The sequence below is a fragment of the Trachypithecus francoisi genome, unplaced genomic scaffold, assembly GCF_009764315.1.
Source record: "Trachypithecus francoisi isolate TF-2019V2 unplaced genomic scaffold, Tfra_2.0 Lachesis_group13, whole genome shotgun sequence".
In the NCBI taxonomy this organism is placed as follows: domain Eukaryota; kingdom Metazoa; phylum Chordata; class Mammalia; order Primates; family Cercopithecidae; genus Trachypithecus; species Trachypithecus francoisi.
The window spans coordinates 13,533,353-13,558,003 of NW_022681458.1; the positions used below are offsets into that span (position 1 = coordinate 13,533,353).

At 40.2% G+C, this 24,651-nt stretch overlaps 1 protein-coding gene and 1 long non-coding RNA gene across 27 annotated transcripts in view; one reads left to right on the plus strand and one right to left on the minus strand.

The window, feature by feature from the left end:
• MFF (mitochondrial fission factor) overlaps window positions 1-14,357 on the minus strand; it is a 32,778-nt gene extending 18,421 nt beyond the window's left edge. For 19 of the 26 annotated variants that reach the window (XM_033230015.1, XM_033230013.1, XM_033230012.1 and 16 more), the window contains exons 1-4: window positions 14,086-14,357; window positions 10,678-10,789; window positions 8,506-8,726; window positions 7,083-7,252 (exon numbers count right to left, since the gene is read on the minus strand). In XM_033230015.1, coding sequence (XP_033085906.1) covers window positions 7,083-7,252; window positions 8,506-8,686 — 351 coding nt within the window. In that variant the 5' untranslated portion in view covers window positions 8,687-8,726; window positions 10,678-10,789; window positions 14,086-14,357. Of the gene's footprint in view, window positions 1-7,082; window positions 7,253-8,505; window positions 8,727-9,105; window positions 9,111-10,677; window positions 10,790-14,085 lie in introns of those variants that run through there. The other 7 variants (XM_033230016.1, XM_033230014.1, XM_033230003.1 and 4 more) reach the window with 3 other exon arrangements.
• LOC117094434 overlaps window positions 14,318-24,651 on the plus strand; it is an 88,895-nt gene continuing 78,561 nt past the window's right edge. Inside the window, exon 1 of the long non-coding RNA XR_004441546.1 lies at window positions 14,318-14,345. This is a non-coding gene — a long non-coding RNA (uncharacterized LOC117094434). The remainder of the gene's footprint in view (window positions 14,346-24,651) is intronic.

The following is a 24,651-nucleotide window of genomic DNA, read 5'->3' on the forward strand; positions in this document are numbered from 1 at the left end:
GAGACAGGATCTGTTTCTTTCCCTTGAAATTCAGACGGCTGGTGACTCCTACAGAATGATGCAAAGTGACTTCTAAGGATAGGTCATAACAGTACAGCTTCTGCCTTTCTTTCCCCAGGTTGTTCATATTTCGAAGAATGGCACCATGATACAAGGAAGGCCAAATAGCCACACAGTGAGGCCATGTCTAAGTGCACCTGCCCACAACCCTAATGGATGTCCCAGACAACAGCTAGCACCAAGTGACATGTGAGTGAACAAACCTTCAGATAACTGCAGCTCCAGCTGTTGAGTTATCCTTAGCCTTTGAGACTTTGTACCTTAGGCTCCAGACATTGAAGAACAGAAACAAGCTTTTCCCTTTATGGCAACTGCAAATTCCTAACCTACAGTATGCATGAGCAAAACATAGGCTTGTTTGTTTTAAGCCACTAAGTTTAAGATGATTTGTTACATAGAAATGGATAACTAGAACAGTGGTAATCATTAACTTTTCTGCTTATTTAAAAATACTTTTTTTTTTTTTTTTTGAGATAGGATCTTGCTCTGTCACCCAGGCTGGAGTGCAGTGGCACACTCATGGCTTGTTGCAGCCTCAGCCTCCTGGCCTCAAGTGATCCTTCCACTTCAGCCTCCCAAGTAGCTGGGACTACAGGCACACATCACCACACCTGGATAATTTTTGTATTTTGTAGAGATGGGGGTTTTGCCATGTTGCCCAGGCTGATCTCAAACTCCTGAGCTCAAGTGTTCTGCCCATCTTGGCCTCCCAAAGTGTTGGGATTACAGGTGTGAGCTACTGCGCCCAACAAAAATACTTAAAAAAACAAAACAAACAAAAACCCCCCAACTAAAATAGCCATGGCAACATTATGGTTTTATTTTGTGGGGTTTTTTTTTTTTTTTTTTTGAGATAGGGTCTTGTTCCGTCGCCCAGGCTGCAGTGCAGTGGCACAATCTTGGCTTACTGCTAACTCTGCCTCCCGGGATCAAGCAATTCTCCTGCCTCGGCCTCCAGAGTAGCTGGGGGTGTGCGCCACCATGCCTGGCTCATTTTTGTATTTTCAGTAGAGACGGGGTTTCACCATGTTGGCAGGCTCATCTCAAACTCCTGATCTCATGATCCGCCTGCCTCAGCCTCCCAAAGTGCTGGGATTACAGGTGGGAGCCACTGCACTTGACTGACATTATGGTTTAAAAAAAATTAAACTTTATAGTAAAAAACAAATAGTATGTGAATTAAAGGACTTGAATATTAAGATTTTCAAAATATCAATCAATATTTATTGATGTTTTTGGTCGGGCATGGTGGCTCACACCTGTAATCCCAAGTGGATGTTTTTCTTCTTTTTTTTTTTTTTTTTTTGAGACAGTGTCACTCTTTTCCCTAGGGTGGAGTGCAATGGTGCTATTTCAGCTCACTGCAACCTCCACCTCCCGGGTTCAAGCGATTCTCACGCCTCAGCCTCCCGAGTAGCTGGGATTACAGGTGCATGCCATCTCGTCCAGATAATTTTTGCATTTTTAGTAGAAACGGGGTTTCACCACATTGGCCAGGCTGGTCTTAAACTCCCAACCTCACGTGATCCATCCACCTTGGCCTCCCAAAGTAGTGGGATTACAGGTGTGAGTCACCATGCCTGGCTTGGACGTTTATTTTGTTTCATTCTGAGATTTTTTTTTTTTTTTTTAGACAGGGTCTCACTGTGTTGCCCAGGATGGAGTGAAGTGGCATGATCTTGGCTTACTGCAATCTCTGCCTCCTGGGTTCAAGAGACTTTCATGCCTCAGCCTCCTGAGTAGCTGAGATTACATGTACACACCACCATGACCGGCTAATTTTTGTATTTTTTGGTAGAGATAGGGTTTCACCATGTTGGCCAGGCTGGTCTTAAACTCTTGACCTCAAAAGATCCACCCACTTTGGCCTTCCAAAGTGCTGGGATTACAAGTGTGAGTCACTGCGCCTGGCCTCAATGCAAAATTTTAAAATGTCTTTCAGAATCATCTTTCATTGATTATGCACTTACTTTTATTCATCCCTGAGGCTGAGAAAGAGTTTCCTAGGTTCAAGCAGCTTTCTGGAAGTTGGGTCACAGGGTCTAATGCTACATAGTTATATAACATATAGCACTAGACACTCTGCATGCATGCATACAATTCTCCTTTAATATGCTTATACCCCAAGTTAAATTTGATTGTTCAAGTAAATGTCCTCTAGGTTTTTTGATGGCCGATTCTCTCAATCTGTTCAAAGCCCACCTCTTCTTCAGGAATCTACTCAGAGCCTTAGTGGTTTTCCTCTATACTCATCCCCATTTTCTGTGAGACTTTTATGCAGAAAGGGGACAGGTACAAATGAACAATGTAGACTGAACTGATGGGATAAATATCTTCCCTCCCCAACATGTTCAGTGTCCAAAATTTAACATCATGAATCACAGGGAGAACAGTTACGCCAGTGACTGTGGGTTTTGGGAAGGACACATGGCCCAATTTGTCAGGAGTGACGAGACCATGCTTGTGGTAAGAGGGCCATGAAACTGTATCTGTACAAAGACTGTGAGTGCACATCTCTGAATTTTCCATGCAGGAATGTGCATACATATATACAATTCAGCTTTTCCTTTTCTCTCCAGACTTTTGCTCCATTCGGCTCATTGCAGTCCCAGCTCCTCTTTCCAGAAGTAACGAGGAAGGAAAAAGAGCTCAAGAAACCATCACCAAACTGTGATCAGACCCATATTCATGAAGTTCTTGATTTTCCAAGCTCCCGCAGGACCCTTTTAAAATATTCACTGAGTCCCTGGGAGCCCTTCTGCATTTGTTTTAGGATATGCCATTTAGCTATGGTTTTTTGCTTCACATCCTTAGCCAACGTTGTCATACCAACTGAACCAGGCACCAATAACCATCTGCTACTTCTTTACAGTAGAATCACAGGTCTAGGGCCTTCTGCTAGACATTCATGGCTTTTGTGTTATCCTTCAGATTCTAAGATTGCTGCTTTCTAAGTATAATCTGTGTTAAGGGTGAATCTAGCTGGATATTTCTTCTACTCCTTGAGCTCTGGCTGTACATTTGGGACATAACTGTTGTAGAATTTGGCATCCTGTGGATGCCATTTGATGGCTTCTGAATAAACCTGGCATGGCTTGGAGATAGTTCCATTTCTGAAACCACTCAATGCCTTTACTCTTCCAAAATCAGGTCAGGGTTTATATATGCCAATTGACTTTGCTCCTTCCAGATTAATTCCTAACTATTGACAGTTCTTGTACATCTGTGGTTCAGTGCTCTTCCAAAGGTTTATTATAGAAATGAATAGTATTCTCATACTTCTCCTCTTTGAAGTAAGAGATGCCAACTTGGGCAAAAGCTTTTACTCTCTATCTTTAGTCTAGTCTGTTTTTTCCTCCAACTTCAATGGACTTCTCACAAAGTTTTTAGGGTTTATTGTAGCTGATTTTTTCAAAGCACATCATGGCTTGATTGATAGGATGTAATGGCAGAGTGCACATCTTTGACTTGGTCACATTGTTCAAGGCTGCATCAAATCTTCTTACAGGCAGCATTTCCAACTCTTTCTGTATAGTTCTTCCTTCTTGTTCTCTGGAAGATCCTTCCCCACTGGCTCCCATTTGGATTCCTTGATGAGAAGAGTTGGTAATGTCAGTGTCACAGCTTCTTTCTCCTCATTCACACGGCCCAGTCTCTTTGACACTAAAAACTGTCATGACTTGGGCATTTTGTATTTCACGCCCAGATCACACACAGTTGCTTTGTTAGTTGATTTCCAAATATTGGTGGAGATCAGGCATATTGGAAGGGTTTGTCAACTTCCTCTCTTCCAGCCAAGCCTCCAGATTTTTAAACCCTCTTTAAGCTAAGCGATTATTTGTGTTATATTTTAAGCCCTCCTCAAGAGCTCACCCGGATTCTTTAAGCCAGTTTAAGAACTCAAGTACAATTGCTTTCTACAAATTTACCCCTTACATCAATCAGGCTTTCAGACAATTTTATAGGCTTCCTCATAAGCCTTCTCCTGGTAGTCTCCTTTCTTGAGATAGGTCAGTGGTTTTCAGTAGGGGGTGATCTTGCCCTGTAGAGAACATCTGGCAATGTCTGGAGGTATTTTCTTTTTTATTGTGGTAAAACACACATAACATATACAATTTTAACCATTTTGAAGTATACAATTCAGTGGCATTTAGTACACTCACAATGTTGTGTAATCATTACCACTATCTAGTTCCAGAATAGTTTCATCAGCCCAAAGGAAACCCCATACTGATTAAGCAGTCACTCTCAATTCCCCTTTCCTCTAACCCCCTGGCAACTACTGATCTGTATCCTGTCTTCATTCATTTGGCCCCTGTGGACATTTCATGTAAGTGGAAAAATGCAATATATGGCCTTTGCTGTCTGGCTTCCTAAACTTTACATGTTTTCAAGGTTCATCCAAGTTGTGGCATGTATCGGTACCTTTTTTTTTTTTTTTTTTGGAGACAGAGTCTGGCTCTGTTGCCCAGGCTGGAGTGCAGTGGTGCAATCTCAGCTCACTGCTACCTCCGTCTCCCGGGTTCAAGTGATTCTCCTGCCTCTGCCTCCGGAGTAGCTGGGATTACAGGCGTCCACACCACCATGCTCGGCTAATTTCTATAGTTTTAGTAGGGTCTCACCATGTTGGCCAGGCTGGTCTTAAACTCCTGACCTCAAATGATCTGCCTGCCTCAGCCTCCCAAAGTGCTGGGATTGCAGGCATCGGCCACCGCACCCGGCCAGTACCTCATTTTTTTAATGGCTGAATAAGAGTTACTATATGGCTAGATCATGTTTTGCTTATCCATTCATCAGCTGATGGACATTTTAGTTGCTTCCACCTTTTTGTTATTACAAACATTTTTGGATATCATGACTTGGAAGATGGTAATGCCATCTTGTAGATAGATACCACAAATGTTGCAAACATTCTACAGTGAAAAAAGATGGCTCTCACCACAAGGAATTTTCCAGTCCAAAATGCCAATAGTGCTGAAGTAAAGAAACCCTGGCAACTACTGCAGAATGATTACTACAGAGCAAATGTTCTGGGGATCTCACTTTATAGACTCTGAGCAACACCTGAATGGATCATCAATGTTATCAGCACTCAGGGTCTTATTGCTTCTCTATTTCAGTCAATTTCTAGAAGCTACTAGAACCTTGGCTCCCTTACCCCTTCCGCCCTTGCTCACGGTAGTTGAATGCTTGTTGAAGGCTACTGGACCCTTCTATAAGCTTGTATAAACTTAAGTTCAAACCATCATCTTTGCTTTCAATAGGCAGATGGTATTAATCTCAAAAACTCCTCTTTCATTTCAGGATCTGGCTCCTGCCACAGGATTTTAACTCTTTCCTAACAATAACATTTATACATATTGAGCTTTTAACATGAATTAGAACATGTCCTTACACGCATTATTACATTTAATTCTCACAATAATCTTATGCACTTGGCATTATTTTTATCTTTATTTCAGAGATAAGCCCTAGAACTGTTAAATAACTTGCCAAAAGTTATGTGGTTAGTAAATGGCGAAGTAGGTCTTCCAAGTTAGGTCTAATTCTCACACAAACTTTTTTACCCCAGTGTTATACACTCTGGGCATCTATCACATTTGACTAAATATCACAATTAATGCAGGAATGAACCCTGTACAGTCTTAAAAGCCTGGGTCTACTGAGGGAAATCCCGGCAAACTTTCTTCACTCACTCTTAAAATAATCACTCAAGGAATTGCTTGGGTTGCTTTCAATTAGTTAGGAGCAGCAGAAAGATCAAAAGAAAAACCCAAAGAATACAATAAAGAACATTTCTTTCCTGGCAAAAACCTCACTGGAAGACAATTATTTTCACAAGTATAATTCCCAAGGAACTCTGGGGAGTTAGAAAGCTGGGCCTCAAACTGAGAGCACACTGGATACTTTTGTTTTATGTAACCATCTTGGTAACTTTCATTATTTTCTGCTATTAAAGAATTTTACATCTTCTGTGTGTGTTGATGTCTTTTCCTCACTCATATTACTGTCCTGCTGAAACCAGACAGACAGCAAACTTTTTGAATGCAGGAACTACGTCTCATTAATTCTTATACTGCATATAGTATCTCAGAGATAAAAGTTAAAAAATGTTTGTTAAATAATACAATTCTCCAAGCGTCTTAGTGCCTTTCTGTCATGTAAAGTCTCAGATTATTGCTTTTCACCAAACAAATACCTAGAATATCCAAACTGTGTGCATATTACCTCAATTATCTCAGCAGAAACTTACAACCTAAGAACCTAGTCCTAGCAAATTGCATTGCCCTAGACAGTATGCGGGCTTTACCCTCTTTGGAAAGGACTACATGCAAAATGAAACCGGACACCAGCAATACCATCATTAATAAAAACATATGTTTGTACATTGTCTTATACTAGCTTCATGACAACATGTTAGCAGTTCAGAAGGTATATGAAAAAGATGCAACTCCAGAAATCATCACAGCAAAGAAGCTTCAAAGCTTAGCTGTAAGTCAATGGCAAAGGCAGGATTTGAACTCTGCTACTAACACCTTGTTAGTCTACACTGCTACCTTTAGGTCAACTGGCATATTAATGTAATGCAGTATAGGAGCTAACTCAGTAGAAACTTTTAATCAAGAAGCGAGAATGGGTAGTGTCAAGGGAAAAAGGGCTTTCTTTGCCATGTTTGCTAGACTGATTTTATAACAAAGTGATACATTTACTTTTTATTGCTAAACTCCCAACTTTTTCTTATTATTTAACAAGTAACACCTACCCATAAAGGCTCTTTCTTCAAACCACAGGAACTTAATAATACTTTCCACAAAATTTACATTTTCCTAAAACATAACATTCAGATTTAAAAAATAGCATAATAACTTATTTGGTACATTTGTAAATTAGAATTATTAGTAATGTTCCATATGGAAAGCTTTCACGACATATTGCTAAGAATATGATAAAGCCTCTTCACTCTTCTCTTTTACCTTTGTTTACATTATTTCAAATTCTGGTGATATTAAAGTTCTACTTACTTCTTCATTTTGAGGGGTTGTAGGAGGTCTTTCTAAATCCAGAAAATCTAGTGGTCTTTCACTTAGCGTAAGTACACGAGGTGGTGTTTTTAGTGCCAGGGGTTTAAAGGGAGTTGACTGAATAAGGTCAAGGTCTGCTGGTCTTGAAAATGAAACATCTTCATTATTTCCTAGGAGTTAAGAAAATAGACAAAGAAGAGAAAAGCGGGAGGTTTTTTAAAAAGACAGTGTTTTTTGTTAAAATGTATTTACTTCTTCTGCTTTTGAATTATACCTCCCAACGAGCATTAGTTTCTTTCAAAATATGCTTCCAGCGTACTGACATCTCACTAATATTTATCACTGTGGTACAGAAATAAGAAATTATGCAATGCATGATATATAACCAAAAAAACTGATATTCAGAATATATAAAACTCTTACAACACCCAATTTTTTAAACTGACAAAACATGTGAATAGACACTTCACAACGAATATATATAAATGGCCAAAAAGCACATGAGCAGATGTTCAAAATTATTAATAATCAGGGAAATAGAATTAAAATCACGAGATGGCACTGCACACCCACTCAAACAGCTAAAATTAAAAAGACTGACAATACAAAATGTTGGCAAGGACGTGGAGCAACTAAAACTCATACATCACTAATGGAATGCAACACCGTACTAGAATTTGGAAAATAGTTTAGCAGTCTTTCAAAGTTTAAAATAACTTGTAGTACATAAACCAGCAATTTCACTCCTAAAGATATGAAAACATATGTCCTCACAAAGACTTGAACCTGAATATTCACAGTGGCTTTAATCCTAACAGCTTCAAAAAAAAAAGCAATCAATGAATGAAGATGAATGGATAAACAAATTATGGTGTATCCAAACTGAAATATTACTCAGTAATAAAATGGAATGAACAACTGATATATGCAACAACAGAAAGAATCTCAAAAACATTACACTGAACAAAAGAAGCCAGATAAGAGTATATACTCTATGATTCCATTTACATGAAAGTCTGGGAAAGACAAATCTAGTCTCTGGCTATAGAAAGGAGACTATGGTTGCCTAGAGTTGAGGGGAAGGGACTGAGTGAGAAAGAGACACAAGGGAACCCTGTCGAGTAACAAAAATGGTCTCCATTTGGACTGTGGTGGTGGTTACATGGGTGTTTACTTTTGTCAAAACTCATCAAGTACACATTTAGAAATGTATACATTTTATGTGTGTAAAACCTCAATAATTAGTTGAATTACTAAAAAATACTGTGTGAAATTCAGACTATAATAATGAATGGAAATTTCAAAAGCATAAAGTTGCATTTTCCAACTCCTTTTCTAAATAACATTTAGAAAAACTCAAGTTTTCATAGAAACATACAAAACAAAGATTTAACAGGCAACCTTCTAAGTAAAGGTGAAATACCTGCCACAACAATCCTCTCCGGCACTTGCATTATCACACTAGCATTTGGAACTCCTTCTTGGAATCCTTGTTCCAGGTCAGCATTTGGTGGTGCTACTTTTAACTTTTCTGGGACCCTCATTCGCTGACTAATGCCTTCGGTATATTCCATTTCGTATTGAATTCGACTAATTTCTGCCATCTCAGCAGCAGTAGGAGAAGGAAATGTTGCCCCACTCACCCTGTGGGAGAAAAATTTAAAGACAGGGCTGACTGTTAAAATATCAGTCTCCTCTAAGTAGAGTAGCGAAGTTAGAAGACAATACCTTATAGAAAGAGAGAAAGGAAACTTCTCATTTGCAAGTACTGAACACATACAAAGCAAAAATAAAAGATGAAAGAAAATGATTTCCTCAACAAAATGCCTTCTTACTTATCAGCTGAAACTGTACCTTGAGGAAAGGAAACTTCTCATTTGCAAGTACTGAACACATACAAAGCAAAAATAAAGGATGAAAGAAAATGATTTCCTCAACAAAACGCCTTCTTACTTATCAGCTGAAATTGTACCTTGATATTGCTTAGGAGTAAATTTTTAAAATTATTATAGAATTACAACACAAATGTGTACATACAGATACATACACACACTCTCTCTGCATGAATAAATACGCATGATGCTTGTAACTGAAAAAATGCCTGCAATAAAATTTAAACTTAAATTTCCTCACCAATTTGAGGGAAAGCTGCTTGGACTTTAAAAATATAAAATTAAAAATTACTGTCATGCATGAAAACATAAAACCTTTAAACGACAAATGCATCAGTTATTCAAAACCTTTAAATGATAGATGCATAAAATTAACTCTGAATTTACTAAAAAACAATATGCAACTCCCTGAAAATCACATCATACAAATTAAAACTTCTCTTAATGACTGAGATGCAATGAATACCAAATTTAGAATTTGTAATAATAAATCCTCATGTTTGTATTCATTTTTGGAGGAATTGAAAGTTTTACACTATTAATTTGTATTTAATATCATATTTACATGTGTATTTTTTTTAATGCAGTAGAAAGAACGTTTCCGCCAATACAAACGCTGATAAATATGTAAAAGAGCATGGTTAGCCTACAGCAGTAAGCTTTGAAGCCATTGTCTCTCAAACCTGTAATACCAGCTCAACTGAATAAAATTTCACTGACCTTCCTAGCGGTGTGTCACTGCTTGTTCTTTTAATCATTTTAATACAGTATATACACGTCTATAATAGCTATTAAAATACTGCTACCCTGTAGTTCAGTTTACACAACAATTCCCCTACACATCTAAACTTTTTTTGGAGGTGTACATAACATGGACACTGTTTTTCCAGCTGTAAAAAAGAAAGAATAAAAATCAGTATTTCAACAATTCATTTCGTAGGAAAACTATGAAAAAAGTAAATATCTACTTAAAATGACTTTTGGATTTGAACATGGCTTAGGGCTTGATTTGAGAAACCAATTTTCAAATCTATCCTAAGAAGAGTTTTTCTATACCTCAAAAACCATAAGACAGTTTTAAGCACAGCCACTGTCTTATGATTCTGCAAACAGGATACACAGAAAGTATATCAAATATATATACAAATGTGAAGTCAGACTAGAAAAAAAAAATACTGCCATAAAACTCCTCTAATCATCATACACCAAAGGGGAAAAATCCTTTTTTAAGACTAAGCTCAAATGAAGAAATCATGAAGGGAATACAAAGGGTAAAAAGTAAATGTAACTGAGGTAGCCTACAAATGTGACATCTAATGGTTTCTTTAAATAGAAATACACTTCAAAATTTAGTGTAAACTTCAAATGGAAATTACACTCAATTTTTCGCAAAGACATTGTATATAAATAAAGGGCATAAAAAGTTAAACACAGTATACACGACTTTACCATGGCTAAGGTACTTCCTAAACTCCATGCTGGAGATGTAGCCCCACCCTAAGCCCTCGCCTCACTGAGATGCCTAGGAGAGTTCTTACAGGTTCTCAGGACATTCAGCCCCAGCAACTGGTTTAACTATGACTGCTAACTCACATCTTTTACTCTTTAACAAAAAGTCTCTGGGGACATAGATCTTTAAGGATTTGGCATGCAGACGATTTAAAGACTAAGAAAGTAAGCCAAAAGGGACAAATTTTACTCACAAATGTGTACCAACTACTGCTTGCTATTTGGCACTATCTGCTTCTGTGCTTCATATTAAATCCTTTAACTTGCTTCAATGTGCGTGTGCTGGATTGAGAGCCACTTTTGTCCCTGGGGAAGAAAAACAGGGGCTAATTGAGAAACTAGATGATACCACTACCAGGGATTCATTATTGGAAATTCTCCAAATGGTAACAGTCACACAGATGTACAACCTGACATCAAGAGACCAGTAAGAGAAGAAAGAAAGAAAAAAATGAAGCTTACCACCAATCTTAGTTCCACAGATGGGGTCCCATGACTATTCATTAGTTAACGCAACATAAAAGACTAGCTCTGGCATTATTTCTGATTTATGTTTAGAAATGCGGCAGATGAAAAATACGTAAGTTTAAATGAAGCTAATACTTATGTGTATATATGCATATAGGTACACATATATGTTAAAGAGGAACAAATGCATTGTAAATTTTTTTTTGTCACCCAGGCTAGATTGCAATGGAGCAATCACTGCTCACTGAAGCCTTGATCTCAGGGGCTCACATGATCTTCCTACCTCAGCCTCCTGAATAGCTGGGACTAGAGGCATATGCCACCACACCCAGCCAATTTTTGTATTTTTTATAGAGGCACAGTCTTACTATGTTGCTCAGGCTGATCTCAAACTTCTAGGCTCAAGAAATCCTCCCGTCTTGGTCTCCCAAAGTGCTGGGATTACAGGTGTGAGCCACCGTGCCCAACCCGTTTAAATTTTCATTCACTTACAATGTTAAAATTTTGAACCAGTAACTCATGTACTCGGTACAAAGTACACAAGCTATACAGAGAAAAGGAAGTGTCCCACTTCCAATCCTATCTTTAACCACCCAGGTTCCCACAGGCAACCTTTATAATCAATTTTTGTGCATCATTCTAGATGAAATGCTCTTCTAATACTTGTGTGTATCTCAAGCATAGCAAAAGCTCATATTCAGAACTAACACTGAAAAGAGCTACCTCGAAAAGATTATAGCCTTTGGTCATTATAAACTGAAGTTTTATAATAACAAACGAGAAGCAAGTAGCTAGAACCTCAGTATCTCCTTGAAACGTGCTTTCTCTGCAGTCCATTCATTGCATTTCAGTCTTATGAACTTTCTAGTAGTACGTCTCATAGGTCTCACTAGTATATTTCGTTCTGTACCAGCATCTTTTCTTACGACAATCTCCAAGTTTGTGAAAAACTATTGACTTAGAAAAAAAAGGTGGATACTGAAATGCCAACTTCTGGAAAGAGCCAAATTCTCCTGTAGCTGAACTACTTAAATGTAAAAAGTAACTGGAACTTTTCTACTAAAATTTAACACTGCACTATCCTAATTATTGGGTTTTCTGCTTAAAAACCAATCAAAACCTAATTTTTTCTGCCTCGTTAGACTGTGGCATTTCTGATAATATCTTTTGGCAATAAATAAACTTCTCATCATTTGGTGTTGATATGTTAATTCCAGAAGTTTTGTAACTTAGAATCCAGTAGGCAACCAGTACGTGATTCTGTTATATAACATAACAAAGAAGGCAAAATCTCTCTTAGAATCACAGATGATTTCAGATTTCTACTTTCTAAGCCCAGTGGTTCCCAAATACCAATAACTAACTAGACAAATTTCATGGTTTTTTTCTTTTTCCCATATTCACAGAGTACATAAACTTTTTGCTACAGTTAATTTTTTAACTCGACTTTTTAAAATCAAAAAAGTATTGTAAAAGAAAATTTTCTATCACTACCTTAAACCATGGCTGTACATATATAAATACAGATTGCAAAGACATCCTGTTACCAAAAAATCCTCATCTACATACCACGTAGAGTCAAGACACATGTCACTAGTGGGAAGTGTACCAACTTTGGCACACAGTGATTCTAGCCCAACTTTCTCATTTTCTGTATTAGAACACTGGAACCCAGAAAGCCTAGGAAGTAAATGAAACAAGTTGAGTCAAACTGACTGTGGTTGCAAATGTTTATACACTTCTCAAAGACAAACACACAAACAAACAAAAACAAAAACGAAAACACCCCTCCAGTTCTTCACCACCTGCTGTGTGGCCCTAGTTCACATAGACGGGCCACTCTGCACACCCTGTTTCAGTTCTCTTTCAAAGAAACTACATTTAAAAAGTCACTGCAAACTTGGAAAACTATATATTAATGAATTTTAAAATAAGGTGATGAATCCACAGAAAAGTTTCAACACCAGAAGAGAGGAGAGCGAGGACTAAACTTTGTAATTCTGAAAGGAGGCAGGTCTATCAGACAGGAAGGGAGAGAACACCATTTCCTTTCGGAAAGAACAGCAAAACCAATATACAAGCCTTTGAAACCAAAAGATAGCAGGTCCCCCAAGCAATTTAATTGCATGGGAAGACTACTAAGTATAACCAAATCGTCCTAATTTTTCTAAGGGTTTTTCTTTTGGGAATCTCATTAGCCAACGGAATTGAGGCAGAAAAAATGTTTTTCACGCAGGGAGAGAAAACATTAGTGATCATTCTAAGTCTCGGTGGATGAGAGGCCTGAATACAAATGGTTCCATATTTGGGCAGAAGGGCCAGAAAGCATTTTTTTTCCCCCTTTAATCTTCTCCAATGAAAACATGTCACTTTTGAAAGGGTGCTCTTCCCTCGAGAATGCCCTTTGCTTCTAACTCTGTGGGACGTAGGGGTGTTCTTTTACGATAATAATAATAATAATAATAGCACACGTCCTGCAGAGGAAGGTCAGAAGCCTGGCGGAACATGAACCGCAGCTTTCCTCCGGCTTCCCAGCTCCAGGAAGGAAACCCGAGAGCAACCGCCTGCAGCCACATCTGCGAGCAAAGATGCTCAGAGCCGGGCAGGGTGGCCCACAGCCACCCGCGATGCCACAACCTGGGCTTCCAACAAGGCCCTTCTTTTCCAACATGTACTTGCCACAAAACAACACAAAAACCTCCTTTTAAATAGGGCAGATTTAAGGTCATCCTGTAAGGTGTCAGGGACTTGGCAGGGAAGGATGAGTGAAGATTTACAAAGCCCGGCGTTCACGCTCACGGGACTCCCGCTGCTTCCCAAACCCCTATTTTCTAGTCGGAAAAGGCCGATTAATCCACATAAGGAGACGCCGAACCACACAGGGTGAAGAGGTTCGCCCAAAAACACCTGCAGAAGGCGCTTCTCTCCCTCGCTCTCCTCGGGGACTCAAGGTCCCGGGGAGGAGGAAAGACCAAGGTTGAAGGCAAGAAGCCCGGGGACGGGACTCGGGTCAGGGAGACACTACCGGGGGTGCCGGGCCACCGCGGATCCCTCTGTTGGCCGGAGGGTCTCGGCGGCGGCGCTAGGCCTAGCAGCCAGCTCGGGCGGCGGGTCGCGAAGAGGTCAGCACTCACCCCTGGGCCCACAGGAGGGTCCCGGCGAGGACCGCCGCCCTCCGGCTCCCGGGGCGCTCGAGTGGGCGCTCTCAGAGGCGGTTGGCCGAGAGCACGGAGGCGCCCGGGAACAGCACCGGCGGAGCTGCCCGCAAAGGGCCAGGACAGAAGCGCGAAAGGCCAAGGCTGGCCCCTTCAAGGAGCCGTAGCGGAAGAGTGTTCGTGGTCATGTGACGCGGAAAAGGGCGGACGTGCGGCCCACGCACTGGAACGGGTCCACGGTAAGCGATGCGCAGACATCTTTGTTGTGGGCTGACAGCCGGTGACGCCTCTTGCGGTTAAGTTTAATTCACACTTCGGCTTTATTAGATTTTGTAATCTTTAAGAACCTGGTGTTTGCAAGGTAAACCTTCGGTAGCCAATTAAAATAACTATTTCAGGACCATCAGCATCAAAATTTCTGTGCTGTGAGGCTTAGGAATTCTCATATGTAAATCAGCTGCGGGGGTGATTCCATGCATTCGAATTTGATACTTCTTAAGCCCTCAGATGATCAGACCTGGTCTTCCATGAGAATTCCGGGAGAGGGGAAGTTAGGTTTCACAGTAGTTGGCAGCGTCCTTTAGCTTTGGGAGAGCGCTCTCTGCTTCTGAACACCCAACCACAGACTTTCCCCCCAGGAAGCCCTTGCTTAGAGCAGGGAAGAGTGGTACCGTGCTTGTCAGCATGGGAACGCACTGAAGCCAAATAATGGAATATTTTATATGCCTTAGTTTTCACAAACACCTAAAGGTGTGCACATGACTTATGTACTCCTCTGCGATCTAATTGATACTTTAGAGATGTTACCGTTCTTCAGAATGATTTGGGAAGCCCTCTGAGTTGCGTTCTTGGGCTACTTAACACTGGTGTAGGGAAAGTGAAATATTTCCTCTTCCCTCTTGGGGTCTTGACTGGGCCTAAGAATTAAACTGATGAGGAAAAGAGTCAAACTCTGTAAAATATTTGAAGAGATTATTTGAAAATATTCTGAGCCAAATGTGTGTGACCATGGCCCGTGACAGAGCCCTCAGGAGGTCCTGAGAACATATGCCCAAGGTGGTTGGGGAACAGCTTGGTTTTATATGTTTTAGGGAGGCATGAGACATCAATCAAATAAATTTAAGAAATACATTGGTTTGGTTCAGAAAGTCGGGACAACTCAAAGCAGGGGCTTCCAGGCTGTAGGTAAATTTAAACATTTTCTGGTTGGCATTTGAAGACCTAGGATCCATAGAAAGGAAATGTTGAGGTTAAAATAAGAGATTGTGGAGACCAAGGTACTTTTGAAGTCTTATAGTGGCTGCCCTTAGAGACAATGAATGACAAATTTTCCTATTCAGATCTTTAGAAGGTGCTAGACTCTTACGTAATCTCTTTAGGATTGGGAGGACCTGGAAGAAAATGATCTAGCTATGTTAATAGAAATTCTATGTAGATGCAGATTTTCCCCCAACAAAGGACAGCTTTGCAGAGCCATTTCAAGATATGTCAAAAACTAAAAAACAAAATTGTCTGGACGGAGGGAGGGAGGGAACAAAAAGAACAAAGGGACTAAAATGGCACATTTCCGGGTTCTTCATTGTTAACTTTCCCCAGCCTGGGAAAGACAGGGGTCCACTGTCCAGGCGCAACCTGACCTCCGACGTAGAAAAACCGGAACCCGCCTAGCCACGCCTACTGCCCGCCCCAACCCGCCTATGTCCCGCCCACTGTCCTCCCACTCCCGGGCCCAGGACATAAAAGCCGCTCCTGGCGGGCCGCGGTGTGAACTTCCTTGGCACCTGCTTCTGTGCGGAGCTAGGAACCTCGCCTGAGAAGGCGGGAGCAACTTCATCGGCCTCCACTGCCGGAGACCGGTGAACCTCGCCCCTCCTTCACATTGGCTTGTAAATAAAGTTTTCTTTTACTTTGCCTACTTGCCTATTCTCTGGCATTTACTCTGGTGGTCGTTTGGAGCAAATCAAAAATGTTTTGGGATAAAATGTTTTGATTTTGTTTCTTGTCACATTATGCCAGTGTCAGATTGGAAAGCAAGTCACAATATATAGGGTTAAATAAAAGCCATCTGATGAGAATTTATGGATTGTAGGGCATGACTTCCTAGACCCCTTAGACAGGAATTTGAGCAAGATAAAAAAAAAAAATCAGAGCTTAGTCTCCACTGATGTAAAATAGAGACATAGAACAACAGGACGAAAGCATACAACTTTTATTTAGTAATTTTTATATTGACATTGGAGCCTTCCCTAGAAAAATGGAGACCCAAATTAACAGTTGGACCCTAAGTGCATTTTGGGTCTCTGTTTTTCTAGGGAAAGCTAAAAAGAATAGTAAATTGTGAAAATGTGAGAAAACAAGCAAATTTGGGTTAGTGCAGTTAATACAGAAGTGACTAAGAAGATATAGGTTGTTGTAACAAAGTGAAAATAAAAATCTGTAAGTTTGTGCAGATACAGCTCAGCTTTGACTCCCTGTCTCTGGTGTTGAGAACATCTCCCTTCTTCCTTGTACAGGCAGGGCCCCTTTCATGCAGAATTTTTATCTCCTGCTTTCAGGAAGGAGAAAGGAAAGCCACAATGCTCTTTTTGCATTTGCTTTTTTTTTTTCAAGTACCTTTGACTCGAAAATAATCTTTATGCCAAAGTGCCATATTTTGGGTTGACATATCCTACTATTGACAGAGCAGAAGCACTGCCGTTTTAAAGTGTCGCTTGATCAAAAACCACCTAAATCCAACCCAAAGGGTATCAGCCTAATGGCTAATGTCAGCATGACCATAAACCACAAATGACACATCCAACCAGAAACATTCCAACCCTAAGATAAACCCCTCTCCCACCAGACACATGCCCGCCGGAAGATAACCTTCCCTCTGACCGAAGCAATGTCAGCCCCAAGGTAACCCTTCCCCTCCAACCAGAGACATTCCAACCCCGTAATAAACTTCTCCACGCGGAAACAATCCAAGCCTATGATAAGCTCTCTCACTCTAAACCCTTGAATACTCTTAGTCTGTAAGAGAGAATGTTCCTGACTGAAATCGGCCAGAAGTCCCACTCAGGTTTATTCTCCAAAATAAACCTATCTGTGACTGTTGAGCCACTTTTTGTGTTTCTCTCTTCTTTCTTTAACTCTTACAACTACCCTACAGAGACAAATAAGCCTTTAAGAATAGATTGATTTTAGGAATAATCAGTCATTCTGAGTCAATCTTTTGTGGGAAGATAGAGATCAAGTTGGGAGATCACGTATTAGGTTGGTTCTGAGGACTAAGCTCCGATTTTTTTTATCTTGCCCAAATTCCTATCCAAGGGCCATTGGGGGGTCATGCCCTCCAAACCATAAATTCACATCAGATGGGTTTTATTTAACCTTGTCTAGCGTGACTTACTTTCCAATCTGACTCTGGCATAACAAGGAAGAAAATCAAAATATTTTACCCCAAAATATATTTCCTTGCCATACCTTGAAATTGTCCTGCAAAGTCTCTTGTGGGAAAAATCCACATTCTGTAGAGAATCCCCTTTCCCCCTTGTTTTCCTTCCTTCCTTTCCAGATCTAGGAGATAATCAGCTAAGAGCCAGGTACCCTTTTAGTTCTGATAAGAAATATTTTACAACCTACTCTCTCTCTAAAGTCTGCTGAGAGCTTCCTCTGAACAATAAAACTGGGTCTCCACAGTCCTTTTTCTTAACCTGAACATTTCCTTTCTGTGGATCCCAGGTCTTCAGATAAACTCAACCAACTGTCAACCAGAAAATGTTTAAATTTACCTATAGCCTGGAAGCCCCCGCTTTGAGTTGTCCCGCCTTTCTGAACCAAAGCAATATATTTCTTAAATGTATTTGATTGATGTCTCATGCCTCCCTAAAATATGTAAAGCCAAACTGCACCCTGACTACCTTGGGCACATGTTCTCAGGACCTCCTGAAGGCTGTGTCATGGGCCATGGTCACTCATATTTGGCTCAGAATAAATCTCTAAAAGTGTTTTACAGAGTTTGACTTTTTTCATCAACAGTGCAAAGGTAATTGCAGTTTGCCATTACTATCAATGGCAAAAACCATAATTACTTTTGCACCAACGTATGAAATCATAACTTTTAAAACTTTAGAAATGATGTTCCTCCTGCTTCCACTAACCTTTCCACTTCTTAATTACTTACAATTTGGCTTTTGATCCTGTACTCCCCTCAAAGAAAAACATTTTGAAATAACTTTCAAATGAAGATTGTGATCCAATTACCAAACCCGATGTCTTCTCCCATAAACCTCATTGTCCTTTATCTCCTTGCATCGTTTGGTTTCTGTTAAAATAAATGAGACAGTATTGTGCTCAAAGTACCTAACTGTCTAGTAGACGATTCTCAGAGAAAAGGCTTTTTCTCTTCCTTGTATAGGAACTCTACTCCCTCATTTTATGTAACATTTATTTATATTTAGCATATATATTAGTATATTTTTATATATATAAAATATGTATTCCTTTTTTTCACCATTAATGTGGACATTCTTGTCTTATGTTTTAATCCATCATTGGCTATTTTTGCAACCATGGTTTCCTCAAATGTTTTGTGGGAAAGGGTGGTATATAAGTTATCTCATCCATCTAGTCTTTCCCTGTTGTACTGGTTCTAGCCAATTCTACTTAAGTGTGCCATTGGAGCTTTGATCCCAGCAGGGTTTCCAACTCAAATTTTTTCCATTCTTCTCACTCTAGATACCATCTTCTGAATTCCTTTTTTTTTTTTTTTTCAGTTAATGGCCAGGTTATTTTTCCAGTCATCAGGGTTCAAAGTACTGAAGTTATCTTTCACTGTCACCCAAGTCCCATGTGATGGTTAATTTTAGGTGTCAACTTGACTGTATTAGAGGATACCCAGATAGCTGGTAAAGCTTTATTTCTGGGTATGTCTGTGAGAGTGTTGCTGGAAGAGATTGACATTTTAGTGAGGGGATTCAGTAAGGAAGATCTGCTCTTACCAGTGTGGGTAGGCACCATTCAATCAGCTGAGGGCCCATATAGAACAAAAAGGCAGAGGCAAGACAAATTTGCCCTCTCTCTTCTGGAGTTGGGACACTTCTCTTGCCCTTGAACATGAGATCTACAGATTCTCCAGTCTTTGAACTCCAGAACTTGCACAAGTGGTGCCCACATTCTCAGGCCTTCAAACTTGAACTCAGCCATGCTACCAGTTTTCCTGGTTCTCCGGATTGTGAATAGCATATTGTGGGATTTTTCAGCCTCCAGAATTGCATGAGCCAGTTTTCACAATAAATCTTTTTTTTTTTTTTTTTTTTTTGAGACGGAGTCTCGTTCTGATGCCCAGGCTGGAATGCAGTGGTCGGATCTCAGCTCACTGCAAGCTCCGCCTCCCGGGTTTACGCCATTCTCCTGCCTCAGCCTCCCCAGTAGCTGGGACTACAGGCGCCCGCCACCTCGCCCGGCTAGTTTTTTGTATTTTTTAGTAGAGACGGGGTTTCACCGTGTTAGCCAGGATGGTCTCGATCTCCTGACCTCGTGATCCGCCCGCCTCGGCCTCCCAAAGTGCTGGGATTACAGGCTTGAGCCACCGCGCCCGGCCTCACAATAAATCTTATCTCATAGATCTATCTATCTTTCTTTCCAAATACGCCTTTTTTTTTTTGAGACAGAGTTTCACTTTTGTCGCCCAGGCTGGAGTGCAACAGAGGGATCTCGGCTCACTGCAACCTCTGCCTCTGGGTTCAAGCAATTCTCCTGCCTCAGCCTCCTGAGTAGCTGGGATTACAGACACCCACCACCACACCCAGCTAATTTTGTGTGTGTGTGTATTTTTAGTAGAGATGGGGTTTCACCATGTTGGCCAGGCTGGTCTCAGACTCCTGACCTCAGGTGATCCACCCGCATCGGCCTCCCAAAGTGTTGGGATCACAGGCATGAGCCACCGCACCTGGCCACACCATCCTTTTTTTTTTTTTTTTTTAATTCAACTTCTATTTTAGATTCAAGGGGTAAATGTGCAGGTTTGTTATATGGGTATATTGTGTGATGCTGAGGTTTAGGATTATGAACGTTCTTGTCACTCAGATAGTGAGCATAGTACCCACTAGGTAATTTCTCATCCCTTGCCCCCATCCCTCTCGCCCACGTCTAGTAGGTCCTAATGTCTATTGTTGCCATCTTGATGTCCATGTGTACCCAATGCTTAGCTCCCACTTCTAAGTGAGAACATGTGGTGTTCGGTTTTCTGCATCTGTGTTAATTCACTTAGGATAATGGTCCACCTGCATCCATGTTGATGCAAAGGACATCATTTCTTCCTTTTTTATGGTTGTGTAGTATTCCATGGTGTGTATGTACCACAAAATTTCTTTAATCCACCGTGGATAGGCACCTTGGTTGATTCCCTGTCTTTGCCATTGTGAATAGTGCCGTGATGAACATATGTCTTTTTGGTAAAATGGTTTATTTTCCCTAGTATCCTTCATCCTTTAGATTCTCCCTTTTCAATGCTAACTTTCTGCTTTATCTGTTCTGTTCCTAATCCTAGATGATCACCCATCATCTGGGCTGTTATCCTTTTAACTGGCCTCCTCATACCCAATATTTTTCTTTCTCCAATTCTTGTTAGACATTGGGTCTACGTAGGACCTATGTTTCCAAATTGTGGCATCTCAAATATGAAGCCCCATTTTCAAAGGAAATTAATGATTTATAGCTATCTTCCAATTCAAAAGTTCATCACAGCAATCCAGTAATTTTTAAAAAACATTTGAAACTATGAACTAGCCTAGCAAGTACCATATATTAAATATTGGATCTCCCAGGTTATTGTTTATATGGTAATTCCACTCTTTGGCTCAAAATCTTCACTGAATCTCTAGTAGCAATCAATGAAGTACAAGTTCAACCTGGTATTCTAAACCCTGCCCAACATGGTCTTAACCTCCTGCCGTGCCGCTTTATTTACCACTGTGTATGTATATAAATATCTGTCATATATTCTTGACCATTAATTGTTCCTTGAGCTTGCCTCATCTCTTCCTAACTACTTAGCTTCATTCGTGCTATTTCTGCCACATGGAATGCCACCGTGCTTCTGACCATCTTCTGCTTCTTGAAATCCTGACTGCCCTTAAAGGACCACTGAAAATATCCCCTCTTTTTATGAATTCTTTCCTGAGGCCTCCAACTTTTGAACCAGTATTTGTTGTCCCTTAGAGCACTTAATCATGTTCTGTCTAGTATTAAAGTTATCCATGTATTTGTCTTATTTTTCCCTACCAGATTGTAAACTCTACGCTCGAGACCAAGGTCTGTGTCTCACTCATCTAAGTGTATGCTGTGGAGCCAAACGTATTAAGCATGTTGTAGGTCTTGGATATAAAATAATGAGACCCAGCTCCTTGTTTGGCTCAAAAATTGGAATTGAAGATACTACAATTCCAAAGCAATCATTCTAAAAAGGTTTTGAGCAGTCAGCATTTTTAGAAAAAACATGGAGCCTGCAAAATCCTAGGAAGGATCATATTTATCTAAATATTTAAGTTTAGCCTGGTTATTAAAAACCAATTTACATTTTCCTCTGTGTTTGCTTATCTGTTCATTTCTAATAGGTAGAACTGGGATTAGGGTGAGATGAGTTAGATGCCAATGGCACCAATTGAAGGAGGCAATCACTTTTTCGTCAGTCTCCTGCCAATAGATTACTAAGAATCCATTAGGGCATAATCAAAATTTTTCTTTCCAAACGAGCTTATAAATAGAGAATGTGCTTAAACACAGCATTCCTTTTTGACTTACTCGAAGTAAAAGTAAGTTCATTGAAATGGATTAGTACTTTTTTACTCGAAGTGTTTTCAAATTAGATTTTTTTGGCCCACCTATGACAATAGGTGACAGTGTTTCTGAAGTATTTATGTGAGCAACAATTTTCTTGATCTTCTTAGAATTATTACCCAGGATCACTGTTCATTCCATTTCTTCCCTTGATTATATCATTATTGCCATTTAATGCAGCCTGAAAGTTCTCTATGATATTTCATATTTTGCATGTATATGTATTTTAAGACAGAGTTGTTGTCCAGGCTGGAGTGCAGTGGCGCAACCTCGGCTCACTGCAACCTTTGCCTCCCAGGTTCAAGCGATTCCTCTGCCTCAGCCTCCCAAGTAGCTGGGATTACAGTATCTGCCACCACGCCCAGCTAATTTTTGTAATTTTAGTAGAGATGGGGTTTCACCATGTTGGCCAGGCTGGTCTCGAACTCATGACCTCAAGTGATCCACCCACCTAGGCCTCCCAAAGTGCTGGGATTACAGCCATGAGCCACCATGCCCAGCCTATATTTTGCATATTAAAAACCTTTTTTTTCCCACCAGCTCTCTACATTTGAAATTTTATGAATTGTTTTCCTTGAATAAGGAGTATTTGTACTATAAATGGGAAACAAGTATCAAAATATATGACCCATGATTTCTGTAATCTGTACGCTTTTCTTACTGATTTGTAAAGACTCCTTAAATACCTCAATAGAAAAATGAGCAAAGATGTGATTAGGTCCTTCACAGGAAAACAGGCAGTCATCAAAATACTTCTTTAATTTAAAGAAAAAAAACCACTAATTAAAAGTGACAAATATTCTGCCTCACTGCAATGAGATAGGCAAAGATGTAAAAGAACAGCAATATTCAATATTGGTAAATTAATAGGGAAATGAGTGTTTTCATTATATGGTTGATGCAGCTGAAAATTCTAGCAGCCTTTCTGGAGAGCATTTTTGTATATATTTCAAAAGCCTAAGATTGTGTGAGACCTTTGACTCTACAGTGTTCCTTCTAGAGATTTATCTTGAAGAAATAATTGGACAAACTTGTGGTGACATAGGTACAATATGTCTATAATATACCTAAATTGAATGTCTGTCAATTGGGGATTGATTGTCTTAGGTTATAAACCCATACAATGAACTGTGGTGCAAGTGATGATTAGTTCTTGTCTGTTGGTATGAAAATGTGCCCACTATGTATTAAGTTTTTAAAAACCTGGTGACAAAAAAGGCCGGGCACTGTGGCTCATGCCTGTAATCAGCACTTTGGGAGGCCGAGGCGGGTGGATCACAAGGTCAGGAGATCGGGAAGTCAGCAACCCCGAATGGAGGGACTGGCTGAAGCCATGTTTTACATCTTTGCCTATCTCATTGCAGGGAGGCAGAATATTTGTCACTTTTTTTTTTTTTTTTTTTTTTTTTTTTTTTGAGACGGAGTCTCGCTCTGTCACCCAGGCTGGAGTGCAGTGGCGCGATCTCGGCTCACTGCAAGCTCCGCCTCCCGGGTTTACGCCATTCTCCTGCCTCAGCCTCCCGAGTAGCTGGGACTACAGGCGCCCGCCATCTCGCCCGGCTAATTTTTTGTAGTTTTTTAGTAGAGACGGGGTTTCACCGTGTTAGCCAGGATGGTCTCGATCTCCTGACCTCGTGATCCACCCGTCTCGGCCTCCCAAAGTGCTGGGATTACAGGCTTGAGCCACCGCGCCCGGCCTATTTGTCACTTTTAATTAGTGTTTTGTTTTTTTTAAATTAAAGAAGTATTTTGATGATTGCCTGTTTTCCTCTGAAGGGCCTAATTACATCTTTGCTCATTTTTCTATTGAGGTATTTTAAGAGAAGCATATAGATTACAGAAATCATGGGTCATATATTTTGATACTTGTTTCCCATTTATAATACAAATACTCCTTATTCAAGGAAAACAGTTCATAAAATTTCAAATGTAGAGAGCTGGTGAAAAAAAAAGGTTTTTAATATGCAAAATATAGACATATTAATATAGGCATTATATGCAAAATATTATGCATAATATGGGCATGGTGGCTCGTGGCTGTAATCCCAGCACTTTGGGAGGTCTAGGTGGGTGGATCACTTGAGGTCATGAGTTCGAGACCAGCCTGGCCAACACAGTGAAACCCCATCTCTACTAAAAATAAAAAAAGTTAGCCAGGCATAGTGGTGGGCGCCTACTACTCCCGAGTAGTCCCAGCTGCTTGGGAGGCTGAGGCAGGAGAATAGCGTGAACCCAGGAGGCGGAGCTTGCAGTGAGCTGAGATTACACCACTGCTCTCCAGCCTGGGCGACAGAGCAAGACTCCATTTCAAAAAAAAAAAAAAAATAGCATACTTTTATCTCATTTCTGTTTAAAAATAGATTTATCACTTATCTTGGATGGGAGTGAGGATTAGATCATTGTTGTGGGAAGTCAGGGACCCTGAATGGAAGGACTGACTAAAGCCATGGCAGGAGAACATAAGTTGTGAAGAATTCATGAACATTTATTAGTTCCCCAAATTAATACTTTTATAATTTCTTACACCTGTCTTTACTGCAATCTCTGAACTCTAAATTGTGAAGATTTCATGGACACTTCTCACTTTGCCAGTCAATACTCTTGTGATTTCCTATGCCTGTCTTTGCGTTAATCTCTTAATCCTGTCATCTTCGTAAGCTGAGGATGAATGTCACCTCAGGACCTTGTGATGATTGCGTTAACTGCACAAATTGTTTAAACAAT